The sequence below is a fragment of the Mustela putorius genome, unplaced genomic scaffold (assembly GCF_011764305.1).
Source record: "Mustela putorius furo isolate JIRA1106 unplaced genomic scaffold, ASM1176430v1.1 tig00000831_pilon_pilon_pilon, whole genome shotgun sequence".
NCBI classification, from domain to species: Eukaryota; Metazoa; Chordata; class Mammalia; order Carnivora; family Mustelidae; genus Mustela; species Mustela putorius.
In genome coordinates this window covers 7,806,269-7,826,739 of record NW_025421490.1, presented here as the reverse complement: position 1 = coordinate 7,826,739, position 20,471 = coordinate 7,806,269, and the positions used below count along the sequence as shown (strand labels likewise).

At 47.4% G+C, this 20,471-nt stretch overlaps 1 protein-coding gene across 2 annotated transcripts in view; it reads left to right on the top strand.

The window, feature by feature from the left end:
* The window catches only part of DCDC2 (doublecortin domain containing 2), a 132,103-nt gene extending 112,613 nt beyond the window's left edge, over window positions 1-19,490 (top strand). For both annotated transcript variants that reach the window (XM_045085096.1, XM_045085097.1), the window contains exons 10-11: window positions 15,252-15,554; window positions 18,796-19,490. In XM_045085096.1, the coding sequence (XP_044941031.1) occupies window positions 15,252-15,554; window positions 18,796-18,897 (405 nt within the window). In that variant the 3' untranslated portion in view covers window positions 18,898-19,490. The remainder of the gene's footprint in view (window positions 1-15,251; window positions 15,555-18,795) is intronic.
* The last annotated feature ends 981 nt before the right edge of the window (window positions 19,491-20,471 follow it).

Here is a 20,471-nt window from a genome sequence, read left to right as displayed (position 1 = left end):
CTGCTGACCTTCTACGCCGTATCCTCAGCAGCTGTGTTACGGGTCTTATGAAGCATCCAGTGAGGGTGTGGAGAAGTTAGTGGAAAGCTCCGCGATCGTTGAGAACAACTCTGTGGATGTCCTGCCACTGTGTTCTCCAGGAAGCAGTGGGTGCTGTTTACTGAGTACCTACCAAGTGCCAGGCACCCCGCACTGGGCACTTTCATCTCGTGTAATTGTCTTACCGCCCCCCCCGCCCCACGTCATATGGAGAAAGGAAGTGAGCTCGTGTAGGTGAACTTGCTTGTCCAAGGTTGTACCATTCTACAGAGGAGTTTGTGTTTGAAAGTAGGTCTCTCCGGTTTCCAAGTGTGTGGGTGATCTGGGGAAAGAGTATTAATGCAAACACACAACACACACACACACACACACACACACACACACACACACAAAAAAAAAAAAAAAAAAAAACCCAAACCCCCAAAAGCCAATTACTAGCTTAAGGAAGAAAAAAAAATCCCTGCATAGGCAAGGAAATGGAGTCATCACATACAACTTGGCTCAGCTGTAAATTACACTGACGTACACTCCCTCTTGGGCCGACACAGTTCATTTCTTTGGACAGATCTCCTATCATCTAAATGGTTCATGTTATAGCTTTAGTCAAAGGGCTATGGATAAGGGTGTGTGTGTGTGTGTGTGTGTGTGTGTAAATACCATGTGTAATCGGCCAAGTAGTGTATCGATGCCTGAAAAGCAGATCAAGTTTTAGAAGTAAATATTGCCAGGAGCCAATTCTCCGTGGATCTCTTGTGTTTCTGCATATCTTATGAGCAGAGGGACAGATCGCCTTTGTTCTGGATTATTTTATCTCTCTCCCTTTTTTTTTTTTGTTTTTTTGGACTGTCTTTTTAACGATGTTTGAACAAGCTTGGAAGACAGACACAGTGACTTCCTCTGAAACAATCGCTCTAAGCTCGAGGCAGTCTTAACTCTGAGGGAGGTTTGGCAATTTCTGGGGACTTTTTTTGATTGTTAGACCTGTGGGAGTACTCCTGGCATCTGGTGGGAAGTAGCCAGGGCTTCGGCTAAATGCCTCGTAATGCCCAGGGAAGCCCTCCCAACAAAAAATTACCCAGTCCAAAATGTTAACAGGACTGGGATGAGAACCCCTGGCATAGGGCAAAGGCCAGCTTTGTTTATTGCCCCGTATCGTAAGGACAATGTCCTCCGGCGCTGCAGGTCAGGCAGGGTTAGTATCCATTGTAAAAGATACGGTGCCGTTGAACTGTATGCTCACAACTGGTCAAAACGGGGTGCCTGGGTGGTGCAGTTAAGCGTCCAACTCTTGGTTTTTGCTCCAGTCATACCTCAGGGTCATGGGTTTGAGTCCTGCATCGGGCTTGTGGAGTCTGCTTAAGACTCTCTCCCTCTCCGTCTGCTCTTCCCACCTTAGCACACATGCATTCCCTCCTCCTAAAATAAATGAATAAATACAAAAAAGAAACTAGTCAAAACTGTAAATGTTACATGTATTTTAGCACAATAAAAATATTCGGAAAAAGATTGGGTTCTTTCCCTGGATTGTGAGCTACTATTTGCATCACCTGGGTCTCCCTTCCCGTTGGTCTGTGGGAATGGGATCCCGGGGAGTGGGTGCTTGTGGTGATACTCTGGCTACTGCTGTTGCTGTGAGCAATACAATTCTTTGTCTCTGACCCGGGAGTCTCGTGTCTTCTGCCACATCTCTGACATCGTGGCAGGCTAAAGAGGATGCTTGTAAGTAGGGTAAAGTTCTAGACCTTCCAGACTCCTTCCGTCTCCCTGCATGAGTGTTGGTGTGTTTAAGTGTGAGCAAATGTGGACTCATTCCAGCCAAGGACATGGCCAAACTCTGTCCCAACGTTCAGACTCTTGTCACTTTTTTTTTTAATATTTTATTTATTTATTTGACAGACAGAGATCATAGATAGGCAGAGAGACAGGCATAGAGAGAGAGGAGGAAGCAGCTCCCTGCTGAGCAGAGAGCCCGATGTGGGGCTTGATCCCAGGACCCCGAGATCATGACCTGAGTGAAGGCAGAGGCTTAACCCACTGAGCCACCCAGGCGCCCCTCTTGTCACTTTTTTTTTTTTTAAAGATTTTATTTATTTATTTGACAGAGAGAGATCACAAGTAGGCAGAGAGGCAGGCAGAGAGAGAGAGGAGGAAGCAGGCTCCCCGCTGAGCAGAGAGCCCGATGCGGGACTCGAATCCCAGGACCCTGAGATCATGACCTGAGCTGAAGGCAGCGGCTTAACCCACTGAGCCACCCAGGCACCCCTCTTGTCACTTTTTAAGACGACCCTGGATCTAACTACTTCCAAACCCATGGGTAACTGAAGAATGGCATGTTTTTAAAAATGTATTTGGGGAGGCCAGAATGAATATCTTTTCTCAGGAGAGAGTTTAGGTCGAACAAGAATAAAGTATTCTTTTAGAAATTAGGTTTTTTTGTGTGCACACTCCAAATCACTCTGGTTCCTCCTAAGCAGAGGAGCAAGTGCCTGATTAGCCAAGACCTGTGGTCACATTCTTGCACTGGTGTCACTTCTTGGGTCACTTCTAAATGGATGCTTTTCCAAGCGAAGGTGGCAAGCAGTGAGCTCGCTCTGTAACTAAGGATCAGGCAGGAGAACCCACCGTCTCAGAAGCCCAAGCAAACAAATACCTAGGAAATAGGCAAATAAGAAGATATATTTTGGATTTTGTTCCATTTTACAGAAGAGGGCAGAAGGTGAGGATAGTAACTTCCGAGCAGTTTCAGATTATTTTATAGCTCTCCTCATCCATTTGTAGATGATTTTGAATAGTAAAATAATGAGAATCACAAGATGTTTTTATGCGAAGTAGTTTTCATTAAATAGCGTTTAAGCTGTATCATGAACACTGGAGAAGTGAAAGCTTTTTTTTTTTAATGGGAAGTTTTGATGCAGACTCTTCTTTATTTAAAACCTAATTAGCCATTAAGTTACATATATAATATATAATATGGTTTAAAATTTAACAAAGATTACAACAAAAGTAGCAACCATGTTCCTCACCTCTCCGTGCCTGCATTCCTCTTCCACAGAGACCACCCCTTTCAGCTCTATTCTCACAGAACACACCATTGTATTTCTAAACCATAACTCCTTCCCTCCCTTCCATTTTAATACCTCTGAACTCTTTGGGTCTTGCAAGTGATTGTGTGTCATAGTTTAGTTGGCTTTTTTTTTTTTTTTTTTTTTTTTAATTTTAAGAGGTACATAAACTAATGGAGATCCTTTTAAATAGGTGACATCCCAAATTCGGTAAAGTACGTTTCTCGATTTTAGTTTTCAGATGTAGATAGAGTTAACTTCATCTCTGATGACTGTGGAAGCTGATTGTTGAGCTCTCTTACCAGCTCTTCTCCCCCAACCAATAAGGCCACGTGCACACAAACGCACGAATGCACGACCCTCTGCTTCTTTCTTTCCACCCTCCTAATGACGATTTTGGCTGAGTCAGTGTTTAATCTGTACGCCATCTTTGCTATGGCAGCCTCACTGAGCTGAGCCACAGGGTGGACTCTGGTTACGTCTCCTTCCCTGCGCACCACTTTCCCTTCTTCATATTTTAGTAATCGCCTTTTTTTTTTTTTTAATTCATTTGCTTACTTTTCTGTGTAGCTGTTACCCAGCCATCTCTAAACTCTGCCAGGTGGTGGGTTTCCCCTTGGTGTCTGCCGGTGTGTGCAGTCACGGTGACATTTCCCCGCCATCTTTTTTTCTCAAACACGTCAGTCCTCAGGTTCAGGCTGGTTCCGTGTTCTCTGGATCTGCTTTTTGGAGTTACCCTGGGATTTTTCTTGACCATTATCTTGGGAATCTCCTTCACTTCCTCAGGGGATGGGGCTCCTCTCCCTCGGATTCCACATCTCTCTCTCTCTCTTGGTCACACCTTCATTTCTTGGGGAATTCGCCCTGAGTGGCCTTCTGGGAAGCATGTTGTGTTTGAAACTTTACATGTCCGACTGTGTCTTTTTTTCCCTACTCAGACTTCACCCTAGGTATGGCTGGGTGTAAAATTTGAGGTGAGATAATGATTTCCCTGAGAATTCTGAAACCACGGCTCTGTTGTCCTTTCCATCCAGAAAGGACAATTGGGAAGTTTGATGCCATTCTGTTTCCTGAACCTTTGTAAGTAATCCTTTTTCCCTCTTTGGAAGCATTTAGGGTCTTTCCTTTGTTTCTGATGTTCTGAAAATTTCCCATTATGTGCCTTGGTGCAGCAATTTGGGCTTACTGTACGGGGTGCTAAGTGGGTTTTTGTGTTTTTGTTTTTGTTTTGTTTTGTTTAAGATTTTTATTAGAAAGAGAGAGCACATGAGTAGGGGAAGGGCTCCCTAATGCAGACCCCTAATGCAAGGCCGATCTAGGACCCCGAGATCATAACCTGAACTGAAGTTAGAGACTTCTCTTAATGGGCTTTTTAATTTTTGAAATGTTTATTTCTCAGTTCAGGAAAAAAAAAATATTGAACTATCTATTTGAGTTTCCTTCTCCCCATCTCTACTCTGTCTGGAACTCCCAAGTATTAGAATACAAGCCTTCTTAGACTGACCCTCCACTTACTTCTCCTATGTTTCATATCTATAAATTTTCTTGCTATTTTCTCAACTTCTTTTAAAGTCAAAAAGCCTCAGAATTTATCTTCCATCTCTTGATTTATTTCCCTTGTCATCATATTTTGTTTTTAATTTCCCTCATATTCTCTGAATGCTCATTTTTTATAACCTCTTATTCTTGTTTTATGGATGTGATAGCTTCCTTTATATCTCCAAGGATTCATCTATTATTTTAAACTTTCTTTTCCTGTAATATCTCTTGTTTCTTATGTGTTTCTTTGCTTCTTTCTAGGTTTTGATTTCTATCTCCATGTTAGAGGTGTTTCTTGGCTGTCTGGGTAGAGGTTTTTTTTTTTTTTTTAATTGAAATATATCTGACCTACACCATTCTATCAATTTAAGGTGTATGTCTGGTTAGATTTTAGTGTGCAGCGTTAGGGAAACTCTGCATGCATAGGCTCAGCTCCTTGGGTTAAGGGAGTTTCACTGTAGGACTGTTTTTTTGCCATTTCCTTGGCAGATCTCCATTTTTCATTGTTCTTGTAGGTTGGTCTTTTTCCTTTGAATGGAGTCTTTTGGGTGTCAGCCTGGATGTGAGCATTTGGGGACCTGACGGTGGGATGGGGCGTTGGGGATCTTGCAGTTTAGAAATGTATACGTCCTGGTTTCAGTACGGTGCCCGTGGTGCCCTTGTTCTCAGCTGTGCTGAGTCTGGCTCCCCTGTAGTTCAACATCTTTAGAGAAGAAAACTCCTGTCTTTCTCAAGGGCGGGGTGGGGGGAATCTTGGGAGTCTCAGTGCTTCTTTTAAAGACTATAAGCTAGTCCCCCTATTTTTAGTCACACATACGCCCCTTCTTCCAGAGATAGATGGTGCTGCCCGTCCCTCAGCTTTCTGTAGGTCCTTCAGCGCGCAGAGGTCTGCTTCTCGGCGCCCCCTCCCACAGGAGCAAATTTTAGCAGCATCGGTTCTGCTGTCACTGGCCCCACAGCCATTGGCTTTCCCAGATTTTATGGCTGTTATTTCCTTCCCAGGCTTCCGTGCCCTTATGGGGTCATGGTTTTTTTTTTTTTTTTTTTTTTTTTGGGTTTTTTTCCTAATTGCCTTTACTGACAATTTAGAGGGATGTCAGAAGGGAGCTAAGTGAAAAAAAAAAAAAATTCACATTTGTTCAACGTGTTGTGTTTAACCAGGGATCCCTTCCACACTAATTCATTCCAGGGAAAATTAACGGTCTTTATAGAATTTCCACTAGTGATGAGAAACGGGCAGCCTGACCTGATCTCCCACAAGAGACTCTTTGGCTGGCACAGGGTTCACAGAATCTCTTTAGTAGCCCTGACACTCTTCAGTGCACCCCCGACCCCAGCACACTGTGTTACCAACGCTGGTCGTGGATTACACACTTGTGTTCTTTCCCCAGCCCCTGGGGGCATTTGACATAACACCACTTAAAAACAAAAACAAAAAAAACCAAAACAAAACTGTAGTTGGGACACCTGGGTGGTTCAGTCATTTGAGTGTCTGCTTTTGTCTCTGGTCATGATCCCAGGGTTCTCGGATGGAATCCTGAGGTGGGCTCCCTGCTCAGTAGGGGAGAGTCTGTTTCTCCCTCTCCCTGCCGTGCCTCCCCCTTCTTGTGTGTTCTCTATCTCTCTCTTTCTCAAATAAATAAATCAATCTTAAATAAAAATCTGTAGTCTAACCAGAAATAGTAAGGTTTGAAATCCCAAAGTGCCCAATGACATAGTTGTGTTCTCCGCGCCGACGCGTGGCCTCGCCGCTTACCCAGACTGCTGCTTACGGGGAATCGGCCACCGCTGGCCATCTCCTGTGACAGGCGAACTAGATGGAGAGCTTCTCCGCATTACTTTTCCACGAGTAATAAAAGACACAGAAGGGTAAAGGGAGTTGCTTTTTCTGACCAGACCCATAGATCCATGGAATGTATTTGTGAAAGTAAGAATTATAAGATGTTTAAAGCCAGAAGGGACATGGGTGCAAGCTCCGTAGTGTGCCATCGAGGACACAAAGCCTCCTCTTCCCGCAGAGCCACAGCCTGCTGAAGGGGGTGTCCCTGCAGGTGCCCAGGGCTTCCAGCTTGGACCTCTCTCTCTGAGCACCTCAAGGGAGGGCAACGGGTGAGATTCGGGGCTTCTAGTTTTCCCACAGACAGCAACACATGCCGTCTGTGTGGAGGGCTCCTCGGCTGTCACTGCCTTCACTGAAGTGAAAGGGATCACTGTGTAAACAATGTCTCCACCATCCTTCCAGGTCCCAGGCTTTCCACGAGTCGTGCTCACGTCCGCCGCTGCAGGGCTCGCGCTCCGCTGCGGGACTGGAGAGGGGGGGGATCTGGCTTCTTAATTTCCCTGTGCGTCCTCAGCAAGGGTCTTTGTGACATCCTGTTTCTAGATTTGTGTTTACTTGATGGAAATGGTGTTAAACATTAAAACATAGCCCTCGGGGATTTCTGATGTAAGTGAGAGAAAAATCAACATTTACTTCTAAAGTGAGAGAACTTATTGGAGATTTTTTTTTCCCTCCCTAATGATGACTAAAATAGTCTCATGCTATCTGAATATGTTTACAGTGTGTTCTGTCTTCCTGTATGGGTGTCTCAGGACCGGAGGAGCTTCGTGGGCTCGGGTGGGCCAGCTCTCAGCAGGTGCCTGGCTGGAGCCTCACTCCGCTTGCAGGGTCGCATCTGTGAACAGAAACCCCCCCTTTTTATAGGTCACGGTACTTCAAACCACATCTAAATCTTTTTATTGAGTTATTTTTCTCTTCCCCTCTGAAAACCGAAAGTGGTATTTCGTTATCACAAAAAACTAAAACTGAGTATTTCCAAACACCTCATTCAGCTTGGGTGGGGATGACTTTGAGTTTCCATGGCAACAGAAGCAAACACAAGCAGGGCGACTTCTCGGTCTGCAACACCATTGCCGGAACTCCACAGAAACGCTTTCCACGGAGAGCCTGAAACAGACCCTCCCCTCTTTCCCAAAGCAGAAACAGAAGGTGGTAAATGGTACATGAGAAGCAGACTTCATTTTGTTTGTTTTTGGTGCTGGTCTCTGCCATTTTTGTTTCTTTTTGGTGCTGATCTCTGCTCCCTGGAGGAGTGGGTTTCAGGGGGGATGCGGTGACAGGTGGGACTGGGGAGGAGACACAGTGGTCACGGTGGTCAGACACTAGGGAGGAGGGCGCAAGTGGTGGGCTTGACGAGAAAGTTCTAACTCGCGCCGTTCTCTCAGATAACCGGGGTCTTAAACCTTCACATACAATCCTCAGGGAGCTTCAATGTAAATATGACAAATAAATATTTACTTCTAAAGTGGGCAGGACCTCAGCTGCGGTCTCCGTTTCGATGCCTCTCCCGTGTCTAGTTTGGGTGCTGCTGTGGCTGGCAAAGGTGTGATGTGGGTTTCAAGCGCGCGACCTCCGAGCCGCCCCAGCTGTCCGTGACTACCGTCCAAGTAATTGACACTTTCGACATCCTGTGACTCATTTCCATATGATTTCCATATTCCATCTCCCTTCCTCTCGCCATGCAGGAATCTCGAGTTAACCTTGGTCACCGCATGCTCACTCTCTAGGAATCCTGAATACTCAGAACCGTCCCCGCGAGGACGCAGCCGGCGCTAATAACGACCAGACCTTTCCTGACTTGCCATCCAAATCAACCACCATCTCAGACTGCCTGTTAGGAAATAAATAGTAAGATATGCAGATAAGCGCATGCAGGCAAAAGGCACTTGGAACACCAACACTGGTGTTGTATTAGGGAGAACTATGGAAGCTTTCTAGTAAAACTTTGTAAGAACAATTGCTTATGATAAAGAATATGCTTGCTTTTTTCTTTTAAAGTGGGGAAGGGGGGTAGGGCAGAGAGAGAGGGAGGATCTGAAGCAGACTCCCCACTGAGCACAGAGCCTGATGCAGGGGCTCGATCTCACGCCCCTAGGGTCATGACCTGAGCCAAAACCAAGTCAGATGCTCAACCAACTGAGCCCTCCCTGCCCCCCAGGAGACCCTAAGTAACATGCTTTTTGACAGATAAAAGTTCTTACCTTTTTTTTTTATATAAAAACTTGTAGGTTTGAGGGTATATATAGTCTGTAATTGTACATATATGTGTAACGTGTCTGTTACTCTAGCAGTGCTGTTGTTGCTCCTGATGCCGGGTTGTGGGGCTGGAATCGTTTGAGGGACTTCTGTGATCCTTGCTGTCCTACTACGTACATCGGGTTGTGCGTGTCCTGGAGAAGGTCTAGTGCACACCCTTACTTGACACCAGTGAAGCACGGGAATCGTGCTCTAATCGTGCTTTAGGATTCCGCAATTCCTTGTAGTCCTGAGATTTTAGGATGGATGTACTGTTTGGAGAAACAATTCCTACCTGAAAACGGGTTCTCTTATAATTTTAGCCACAGATTGGCTAACATTTGAGGTCAATGCAAAGAAGAAGGTAAATCCCCTTCTTTAAGGGAGAAGACTTGAAGCCTCGGTAAGAGCATCTTCCTGATTTGTTGCCTTTGGGCTCCGTGTCCCTGAGCCTTGTTCACTGACTCTACGCCGGTGCCCGCATCCCAGCCAGAGGGCAGGTCCAGCTAAATGCAGAAGCTGAGAACTACTTGGGGATTTTTAGGAAATTAAAAAGTTGTAAGTTTTTTGTTGTTGTTGTTGTTGGTTTTTTTTTTTTTTTTTTTTTGTGGAGTGGGTGGGGCACTAGGAACATTTTTCTAGAACTTTCTGTATTATAATTTTGAGTGAGCTGTTCCTCTCAGATCTTTTTGTTAGTTCATTCATTCAGCTTTCTCATTCATTCAGCACCAGCAGCGACTTTCCACCAGGAGTCACGGGACAGTCTGTGAAGGGAAGGTTTTACACCTGAGACAAGGGAGGTGTCTGCCTGGAACATAACTGCCCAGTAAAGCAGGGAGATACCCAGAGGCTGGTTCCTCAGGTGGCACATTCTCTGGGCATCATCTTAGCAGAGAGTTGGCCACACAGCTCCACCTGGTGGTCAGGAGTTGGGGCACACGGTTTCCTTAAAAGTTGAAGCAAGAGGGGTAAGTTGGTGCAGCCTCTTTGGAGAACAGTGTGGAGATTCCTCAAGAAATTTAAAATAGAACTTCCCTATGACCTGGCAATTGTACTCCTGGGTATTTACCCCAAAGATACAGATGTCGTGAAAAGAAGGGCCATCTGTACCCCAGTGTTTATACCAGCAATGGCCATGGTCGCCAAACTATGGAAAGAACCAAGATGCCCTTCAACTGATGAATGGATAAGGAAGATGTGGTCCATATACACTATGGAGTATTATGCCTCCATCAGAAAGGATGAATCCCCAACTTTTGTAGCAACATGGACGGGACTGGAAGAGATTCTGCTGAGTGAAATCAGTCAAGCAGAGAGAGTCAATTATCATATGACTTCACTTATTTGTGGAGCATAACAAATAGCATGGAGGACAAGGGGTGTTAGAGAGGAGAAGGGAGTTGGGAGGAATTGGAAGGTGAGGTGAACCAGAGACTATGGACTCTGAAAAACAATCTGAGTGTTTTGAAGGGGCGGGGGGTGGGAGGTTGGGGGAACCAGGTGGTGGGTATTAGAGAGGGCATGGATTGCATGGAGCACTGGGTGTGGTGCAAAAATAATGAATACTATTATGCTGAAAATAAATAAAAAATAAATAAATTTTAAAAAAAAGAGGGGCACTTGGGTGGCTCCATCGGTCAGGCAGGCATCTGACTCTTGATTTCGGCTCAAGTCCTGATCTCAGGGTCGTGGGATCGAGCTCTGTGATGGGCTCTGCTGGGTGCACGGAGCCTGCTTAAGATTCTCCCGTCCCTCTCCCCTCCTGCTCGTGCTTGTGCTCCCTCTCTTTCTTCTTAAAAAAAAAAAAAAGAAAGAAAGAAAGAAAGAAAAGAGAAGAGAAGAAATTGAAGACTCTGCTAACATACAACAAACCATCGACAGTTCTTAAACAGAGAGATCTGGGGCGTTTCGGACACTCACAGTGTTGTTCGGCTGTTCCCTCTGTCTAGTTCCTGGGCATTTTCCATCTCTCCCAAAGGAAACCCCATGCCTATGTTTTAAACTATTTATTTATTTGAGAGAGAGACAGAGACAGTGTGTGTGCAAGCAGGGGGAGGGGCAGAGGCAGAGAGAGAGGGAGAGAAGCAGGTTCCCAGCTGAGCACGGAGCCTGACACAGGACTCAGTCCCAGGACTCCGGATCCTGCTCTGAGCCAAAACCCAGGAGTCAGACGCTCAACCCACTGAGCCACGCGAGCAACCCCAAAACCTCCTGCCTAGTAAGCGGCTTCTGCCCATTCTCCCTTCTCCTCAGGCCTGGCCACCACGAATCTACTTTCTGTCTTCATAGATTGACCTTTTCTGAATGTTTTGTGGATTTTCATGGAAATGAAATCATATAGTAAGTGACCTCCTGTGTCTGGCTCTGCATAGAGCTGACTCACCGCCTGCCCCCCAGGGAAGAGCTGTTCTCGCTGTGAGGGGAGATCCCAAGGCCTCTACGAACAGCGTTCACCTGAGTAGACTCTCCATTGTGGGCGTCCCGCTGCCGGGGCCAAATGTCAGGTCAGCATTGCTCGAGGGGCACCATCGTCCTCCTGGGGAGTTTCTCTGCAGCAAGAGGAGGGCAAGGATTGAGGGAGTGTGCGGCTTGCTGACTCCCTCCTCCCTCCCTCCCGCTGTGGACCCCCACCGTCTTGTGGAAGGGGCGTTCTTTTGCTTCTCTGAAGGTCCTGCCATGGTATAGATTTTATCTGTGTATGTGTGTGTGTGTATGGGTGTGAAACCCAGTGTTCCTTCTGGGGATGATTTGATTGATGTATGCACTGGAAACATCTTTAATAATTTAATGTCTGCTTCAAAGGAGATTACACCAAAAAGCACATTGCTTTTCATTTATTCATTACAGATCTGTCATAGCAGAAGTCTTTTTTTTTTTTTTTGGCCTGAGTTGTAGTGTCGTAGTAATAATAAATTGTGTTCTACACTGTGGATATTTTAAGGCATTCTAAGCCTTTAAACTCCCATTAGCATCTTATTTAAATGGATCCAACTCTTAGTGTAGCCACCTTAAGCTTTCATTTCGTAAAGCTGAGCTAACCAGATGTGGGATGATGGTGAGAGAGCCGCGGTGGGAAGGTGTAACAGAACGAACGGGACCGGAGGGCGATCCTGTGTGTTTACAGCAGCGCTCCTAATGGTGGGGACAGCAGAGCCTGAAGTCAGGGCTGGGCGTCTCCTTCCTTAGACAGAGGTGAGGGTCTGTCCCCGCTGACTGCATGAAAAGAAGGAAAAAAAAAAGCGTATGTGTTTGGGAATCGGGAGTGAGGCGAGAAACGCAAAACTAAAAACTGAAAACCAACTCCCACTATTTCCCCACATTTCAGAATCAATCCAGATTTCAGGAAAGGAAAAGAGACTTCACTGGACACAGAAATAGTCACCTTAGTAGACGTTCGCATGTTCTTGGAACAGATTCTCAGAGAGACCAGGGACAGACAGATCTATGCCCCTAAATAACGGCAGTGAACTTGGGGTGTTCTCGGTCATTACCCTTCCACGTTTGTGTTACAGAATTCCGTATAACTTCCCTTTAAAACCAAAACCAAATGTTGCTCCGAGTGGGGCGAGTTTAGGTACACTAACCATTATTCAATTCTCAGAAATAATCTAAAAAGAGCTCTGCTCTCCGTGGCCGTGGTGCTGCGGCATTTCTGGAGTTCTGTCGTGTAACGCGTCGGCGACTCTGCCCAGCCGTCCTCATGACGCGCCCTCCGTGGATCCGCCAAAAAGTCTTTCAGAGAAACCTGGAAACGTTCGGTAATTGTTTCATGTTGAAGCGGGGCTGCGTCTTTCGGAGCCACAGCTCCGGCCACTGAAAGGACACTCGGGGGCTGCTCGCCGCAGTGACCCCGTGAAGGAGAAACCCCTCCTGGTGTGTCTTTAAGGACGAACAGCTGCGGCCCTGGGTTCCAGTCCCCGCCCTGCCTGGCCGTTGCCGTGTGATGCTGTCAGGGTTGCGGGGACCTAAGAGGCGGACCTGGCACGGGTGTCAGGACGGTCTCACGAAGGGACGAGTGTGTCAGCACAGGGCCAAGCACAGGGCGCAACTGTCAGTGCGGACGGGAGCCGGGGCCTCTGGGACACACTCCCCCTACACGCGGCGTTCCTGTGGGCTCCAGCGGGCACCGTGACCGAGCCCAGGTGGCCGGCTGCCATGCCCCCCACCCGAGGTCCCTTTCCGGACCCCTGCGCCAGGCTGTCTACGGTGTGCCCGGTGCCCGCCCGGCTCTGAGCTCCCCGATTCCTGTCGGATTTGTCTCCGAATGTCCGGCACCCCCAGTGCTGCTCCGCGCCGAGGGGTACCCCGGGCCCACTCATGAGTCACGGTGACTCACGATGGAAGATGACCTCTTCCAGAGGGACAAAGGGAGTGCCCCTCACGTCCTTCAGAGTCCCTAAGGAAGGAGCTTGTGGGCTCTGGGCCCGAGCCCCTTTGGCCTTTCCTTGGGCTCTCATGACCTGTGCGTGGCAAGCTGCCCCCAGTGATTCTGAGTCGGCTCCTTATTCCAGCTCTTCGCACCTGCAGTCCCCTCTCTGTCCGAGTGTCCTGTTGAGGAAGCCCCCTCCCAGCCCTTGCTCCTTAGGGTGCATACACCACCCCCCGGCCCGACGTTTCCTCTCCCCTGCCCCCCGGCGCCCGTCCTCTCCCTCAGCACGCTCTTCCTGTCTCGTCGCCCGAAGCGAGTCTGTCTCAGGGCTGGGGTGTGGGCAGGGGCGCATACTGCTGGGCCTCTTGGAAACTGGAGGTTTTTCTCCCCTCCCTTCCTCTGGGTCTTACACATCAAAGCAGGAAACCCTTACCCAGCGCAGGTTCCATTTCCTAAGTCTCCGTCTGCTCTCTTCACACCGCGTGGCGGGGTCACCCCCCACGTGCCCATTTCTGTCCCGCATTTGGCCTTCCCAAGGGCCTCACCCGGGGCAGCAAGCTTAGGGAACTTGGGGGCCCCACACCGTCCGACACCGAATACCCGAACGGAAAATGTGGGAGGCCCAGCCTCACGTATACCATGACTTAAGCTGTGTGATGGTCTACGCCATGGTCACTGGAATATCTTAAGAACAATTAATATTTTTCTTTCATTTTTTTCAAGTGCATCATTGATCTCATGCCGTTGAAACTGAGGCGCTCTGTTGAGCAGAATGCAAGATTTCACAGTTCATCTCTTTTCCTCTTCAAAGTAATGTGTGGAGTTCTGTCCTCAACTTTTAGTCCACTCTGGTTTGGTTTTGTTTGTTTGTTTTTTCTTCCAAAATGGAGCGTATTAGGTTAACTTTTACGAGAAGACCATTAAGACCTCCTAACAAGCATTAGAGTGGTTTGGGGAGAACGGAGTTCCAGAGCGGGAACGGGGGGTGGCCGGGGGGAATTTCATCTCAGACCCTCATTTTATAGGTGCTGGGGGACCACGTGACCTGTCCGGTGTCAACCAGAAGGAGGCAGGTCTAGGTCCTAACTTAGAACAAATCCTGTGTTCTTTCTGTTCTGTTCCTTAGAAGACAAGCTGTTATTTTATCACAGGCAGTGGAAACTCTGACTCCTGGACAGAGCATGTCCTACAAATGGGAGGCGACTCTGGTGTTTCAAGATGTGATATGCCAAGTAGGGGGGGAGGCACTGCGTGTAACTTCTCTCCTTCACTCCCCCTGCATGTTTTATGATATTCTCATGTGACACCTGGGGACTCTGGCCCTCACGGAAGTGAGGTGACAGCTAGTAAGTACCCGACCAAGCCCTGAGCCCAGGCCTTTCTCCAAGTCTTGGCTCTGGAAGTCTGCCTCCTGCTGTCTTTTAAAGCAGACGTATATATATCTGAAAAACTTGGAAATTGCCTAATTTGGGCTCATAGACTCTTGAGCACTTATCATTTTTATAGAAAGGACGTAGAATAGTTTGGCCTTGGAGCTGAGTGACCGTGTTTGTGTTTTGAGATACGCTGGGAGCCCGCAGGCATTGTGTGGGCAGCAGGCCACATGCGGCGCTGGAAAGCCTGGCCTCACATCCTGGCACCAGCACTGTTGCACTCTCTCTGTATCTTGTGATCTAAATACACACCAGGCATCACAGAGGGGAGGTTGATTTCTCTGCAGAAACTTTTTTTTAAGCTCCTCCTCTGGGCCGGACACTGCACTAGGTATGGGCCAAAGGCCCTACAGTCTGGCTTTGTCTCTGCTGCAGGGCTTACGAGCACTATTCCTGGAGTCACACGCCTCGTCCCAGTCCTGGCTCTTTGACTCCCACACAGCGGGATCTTGGGCGAGCTGTTTGGTCTCTTTGCACCTCGGTTTTCGCCCCCGTAGAAGGGGACTAACACCCACGGCACAGGGCTGTTGGGAGGGCCAGTGCAGGAGATCCCTCGCGAAGAGCGGCGCACCGTGGGTTCTCGGGGAAGGTTGTGCCTTGTCCGCTGCAGAGCGCTGTGTGTGTGTGAGGACGTTTACGTGACTGTGGCGAGATCATCGTCCCGTCGTCCCAACGGGCGGTGGCGCATCCGTCGCCCTGCTGACTTTCCTCCCTTATTCATTCTGCCCCGCCAGAGGCCAGCGGAAATCGTGGATGAGGAGGAAGATGGAGGAAAAGCGAACAAGGATGCAGAGCAGAAAGAAGACCTCTCGGGAACGAACGGTGCTGTGGAAGGAGCAGGAGAGGAGGCGGCGCCGGCTGACTCGGAGCAGGCCGAGGGCGTCCCGCGTCCCAGCGAGGAGCCGGTGGCCCCCGCCCGCGGGACCGGAGGCACGGATGAGGAGAATGGCGAGGAGCTGGATCAGGTGCATGCCGAGCCTCCGGAGGCAGTGGAGGAGGAAGTCAAGTCGCAGGGAGCTGGCAGTGCACAAGGCGAGGTACTTGTGTGTTCGTGTGTGAATGTGTGTGCGGGGCACACGCCCATGCACTTCGGGAGTTGCCCAAGCACTTAGGACTTGCACTGAAACCACTTACTGCCGAGCGGGGAAGGACTCGACACTGTTTGCTTGACCGTATTATTTCGGTCAGTTAACAAGTGCTGCCATCCACCTCTACCTATCAGAGAGTCCATGCATCTGTCCTGTCACCCACCCACTCATCCGTCTGTCCATCCAGCCACCCACCCATCCCCCACCCACACATACACCTACTCCTTCACTCATCGACCCAGTCACCCACCCAACTTCCTACCCACCCATCCCCTCCCCCACCCATGCACCCACGCAACCACTCAACCCCCACCCACCACCGACCCCTGCACCCCTCATCTACCCGCTCACGCACCTGTCCGCCTATCCCCACCCATCCCCCCCGCACTCAGGCACCCACTCACCCATACCTCCGCCTGCTCACCTACCCGTTCCACACCTCCACCCACCCATCACCCATCACTCATCCACCCCACCCCCATCCCTTGTCTCACTCTACAGAGTTCGCAGAGGCTCCCGAGAGTGTATATAACAAATATGAACCAATACAAGTTAAGTTCAGATCCGGGGAGGCACAGACAAGAAATGAACATCAAGGCCATGAGATCTAGACATGAAAGAAAGCACATCCCTTCTGTCATGGGTGACTTCTTTGTACTCTGTTAAGTCTCACTTGGTTAGTCCCCATTAAATGGATTAATTGAATTACGCATTCGATGCACCAGGCATTTATTAATACATGGTGCTACTTATTAGACCGAGAGGGTAAGGAATGACATGCTAACACCTCCTTCCTAGCCCGTGTTCCCGCTAGGGTCCCTGCAGCAGGAGAGTCTCACGTGCAGGCATCCTTCCAGAGCTTGGATGATTAAATTAGAGACTGATGAATGGAGTCAAGTTCAGCGTCCTAAGAGGCAGGGTGCACTCCGCAGCCTTCTTCCCATCCGGGAGAATGAACCCTTCCTGTCTCTCCCTCTGTTCAGGGCCCAGGATCTTCAGGCTGTAACCTCTCACGCGGGCCTGGATGTCTTTATTCCTGAACCTGGTGTCGTGACTGTGGTTTTCTTGATGATTTACTATGGGTTCATCTGTTTTATTTTGCTTGGGTGGGGTGGGGGGACCAAATTTAGTAATGGTAAAATAGCAAAACCTTCTTGTGGCCAGGTTTCAATAACCGGCACAGAGTCTTCTGTAATCTGTTGTCTGCTTTATACGAAAACATTCTCAGCATCTAAATGAAAACACTCAATGTGTCTCCTGTCTCCTCTTTCCTTAAGGTGAGGGAATCACAGTTGTAGTCAGTTACAAATTCCCCATATGCTGTTCTGCAGAGTTACTGAAAATGAGCGAAAATTTGTATCCTGAGTTGTTTGTAGCTAAAATTAGAAATCAGTCCATAACATGATTCTCTTTCCCTCAATAAGGACATCAAATGAACTTCTCAAGAAACACACACACACACACACACACACACACACACACACACACACACTTTCTCAGGGGAAGCAAAATGGCTCATCTGGGGGTATCACCCGCAAAGCACAGTAACATGGAGGACCGTGTCCTCGCTGTCACGGTGTCACGGATATGGTAACTACAGCAGTTGGCTTCATGAAGCTCTTCATTATTGTTGCCTCTGATGAAAGTCTCCAGCAAGAAACCCGAGCGCAAACCCTCTGTGGGACCTCGGTCCTGAGGTCCAAGAGTGTGCTCTCCCAGTGCTCTGGGTTTTAATTCAGTGCTGTCACCTCAAACAGCTGTACCGAAACGAGTGGGGGACCTGTCTGTCCATTCTGGAAATTCAGCTTTTAAAAATAGACGTCTTCTAAGAATTGGGCCTCGGTCAAGATCAAGGTCCTGGAATGTGCAGTCCGGGTCTTCCCAGGGTGTCCTGACAGGGAATCTGAAGTCAGGGCTGTTAACTCTGCACATGCCAGAGCAGGGCAGTCACCCGCAGGGAGACTGAATCTCGCTCCACTCGTCTCTCCCCTGAGGGCAGTGCAGGCTGTTTCCATTCTCCCCCATGGGCTCCTTCAGGTACATTTGAAGCGTATCGAACATGCGAAAAACAAGATCCATAGGAATTACAAATTATACCTTGAAAATAAACTACTTCAAAAAAGACTGTTTGTTTCTAGAATGGCCCGAGGTTCAGTTTAGCAGGTACTGTTTTGTTCTGTGTAGCCATTCTTAGGTACGGTGTGCTGGGATGACAGACAGACAGACAGCAGGGAAGCAGGAGAAACGCTGCCCAAGCCACGGATATGGAGGTCACGTGGTGTTGGAGACACTTCCCAAGATAACTGTGTGAAAAAGGAGTCCCGATCTTTTTTCGTTTTCTGTTTTAGACCATCAGTTATGGCTGTAGGGGAAAGGGCCTTGGAGCTAGTCCTCCTGGCCTCACTCGGGTGGCCCTTACGAGGGCGGTGGAGCCTCCAGGGTTCCACGGAGCAGAGCTTGTAAACCAGGGAATTCTGATCTCATCCGCTTGGATTTCGGTCTAGTGGGAAGCAGGCACATTGGACATGAGACAAGATCCTTAACAACATAAAAGAAGTCCAAGTCCAGGGTTGCCCGTAACATTGGAGAAATCCTGCGTCTGTACTTGGTTTGCTTCCCGCCCTTACCTCTGCACACGATGGTACTTGGTATCAGAGTCACAAGGAATCTATGAGCTCTGATTCACACGAGAACAGCTGGTATGGGGCTGGGTTAATGTGACATGGAGGTAGAACTGCTGTGCTTTTTTCTCTGAAAATGCTGAAATGAAAAATATAAATATGCTATTGAAAATAAAAACTTAAAGTGAGATCAAGGAAAAAAAAATTGAGGGGCACCTGGGTGGCTCAGTCAGTTAAGCATCTGGCTTTGGCTCAGGTCATGATCCCGGGGTCCTGGGACGGAGCCCCACGTCGGGCTCCCTAATCAGTGGGGAGTCTGCTTCTCCCTCTCCCTGCCGCTTCCCTGCTCTTATGGTCCCAGGTAGGGCTTTTGTGCAAGTAAGGTATTGAGGACGGTACGTCCACTGGCATGATCAACTAAAACACAAAGGGGACCCCAGGAACTATTTTTAGTTGACTGTTTATATGATTACCTAAATATGGAGTCATTTTTTTTTTTCCCTTTGTGAATTTTATGACCTTTGGGACGAAAGAACTAAATATCTTTGTTTGGATCACTTTTCTTCCAGGCTGACTTAGACCCTCAAAGACCACCAAGACCCGAAGTAAAAATCACGAGCCCGCAAGAAAACGAGAACGAACAAAACAAGGACTATGCTGCCGTAGCATAGACGATCTTTAAGAAGACAGTGTATTGATCATCGGGAAAATGAAGGGCTTATAACACGTGGCTATAACTAAGGATAGAGTCACTGCTGAACATAATGTGACAATATGGTTGAATGCTGCAGACGGAATTCTAAGATTAGAGGCTTCATGGACAGGCTAGATGATTTTGAGTAGCTACTAAAGGAGAGTGGCTTCTTTTCATGGGATGTGTCTGTAAAAGTCATTTAGAAAAATTAAGAGGGGTAGAGGGGCCTGTTGCGCGGACGGCAATCGGCCACTTGTCTCGGTAAGCCATGAAAAAGGAAGACCACGCCCATCTCTACTTCTCTGTACATTTAGAAGTGAGGTTAGTAGAGGGGAGCTTGTTCTGAAGCACTTACCTAGGAAGGCATAGAATTGTAGAGACGATAATAGGAAGGCATGTACTATTTTTTTTTAAAGCAATAAACTCTTGCATAAACAAATTGTAATTTAGTTTCAGAGACGGCAGTAGATTCCTGACTTGTTGACCTTCCTTCCTTTCTTCCTCCTGATCCCAAATCCGTCTCCCAAGAATTAAAAAGAGCACATTTTGGAAGGAGGCAGTCTCCATGCAGTGTGTTAGTGATTCATTTCCGCACGCCTCTCCCTCAAGTGCTTCGGGTTTTAGTCCTTACGGCTTTGATGACACACTCAGGAAGGGCTTTCGTGAGTGAGCCCGGTGGGACGGTTTATAAGGTCTGATACCCGAGGGTTTTCATGGGTCTAGTCTACCTTTGCCGAGAATACCCATCTCTTCTCCATCCTGTTACTACATTAGAAAACTCAATATTGGCTAGTCTAAAGGTTGAATTCTCTCCAGTTTTTTAACAAAAGAGCATAAAACCAAGAATGCATTTGACTTGCTTTTTAAAAGCCTTATTTCTATTAAGATTAGCCTTGTTATATTTTTGCCCTTAGGGATATCAGCAAAGGTTTATTTTAATGGCCGGTTATAGTTAGACTTCCAAGCAGATTCCTTCCTATATAATTAGAAGTCTTCTGATAGAAATTGTTGAAAAATGTTTAAATTGTCATGATGAAACCAGTTTCTTATTACAATTTTGTGGGCTAATTAAATGAACTCATACCTTGTTAGGTATATATGGGGAAAGACATAATTGTATTAGTTTTCTGAATTTTTAAGAGATGATGCAGATCTTCCTCAAATATAGAAATTATATATTTTTCTCATATTAAAGAATATTTTTATTAATGATGTAGATGTTACAAATTTGGAAGGAAACTTCTAGTGCTTTTGTAGAATTCATTATTAATCATAAGGTTAAAAGATTTTCTTCCCCTCCGGGTTTCATAACCAACCATTTAGAGTAAGGGTATTTATATCAAGTACTTAATAATACTACAGAAAATGAATGTTTTTTTTTTTCCTAGCAGCTATTTTAATATTTTCTACAAATAAGAAGCATAAATGGAGACAATAATGTAATAGTATTGGAAAAGAGATGGTGTTATAAGGGTATGTTGATCTGGCAGGTAGAGTTGTAAGTGGGGGGTTCTATATTTCCGGTATAAAATCTAGATGGTGCTTTATAAC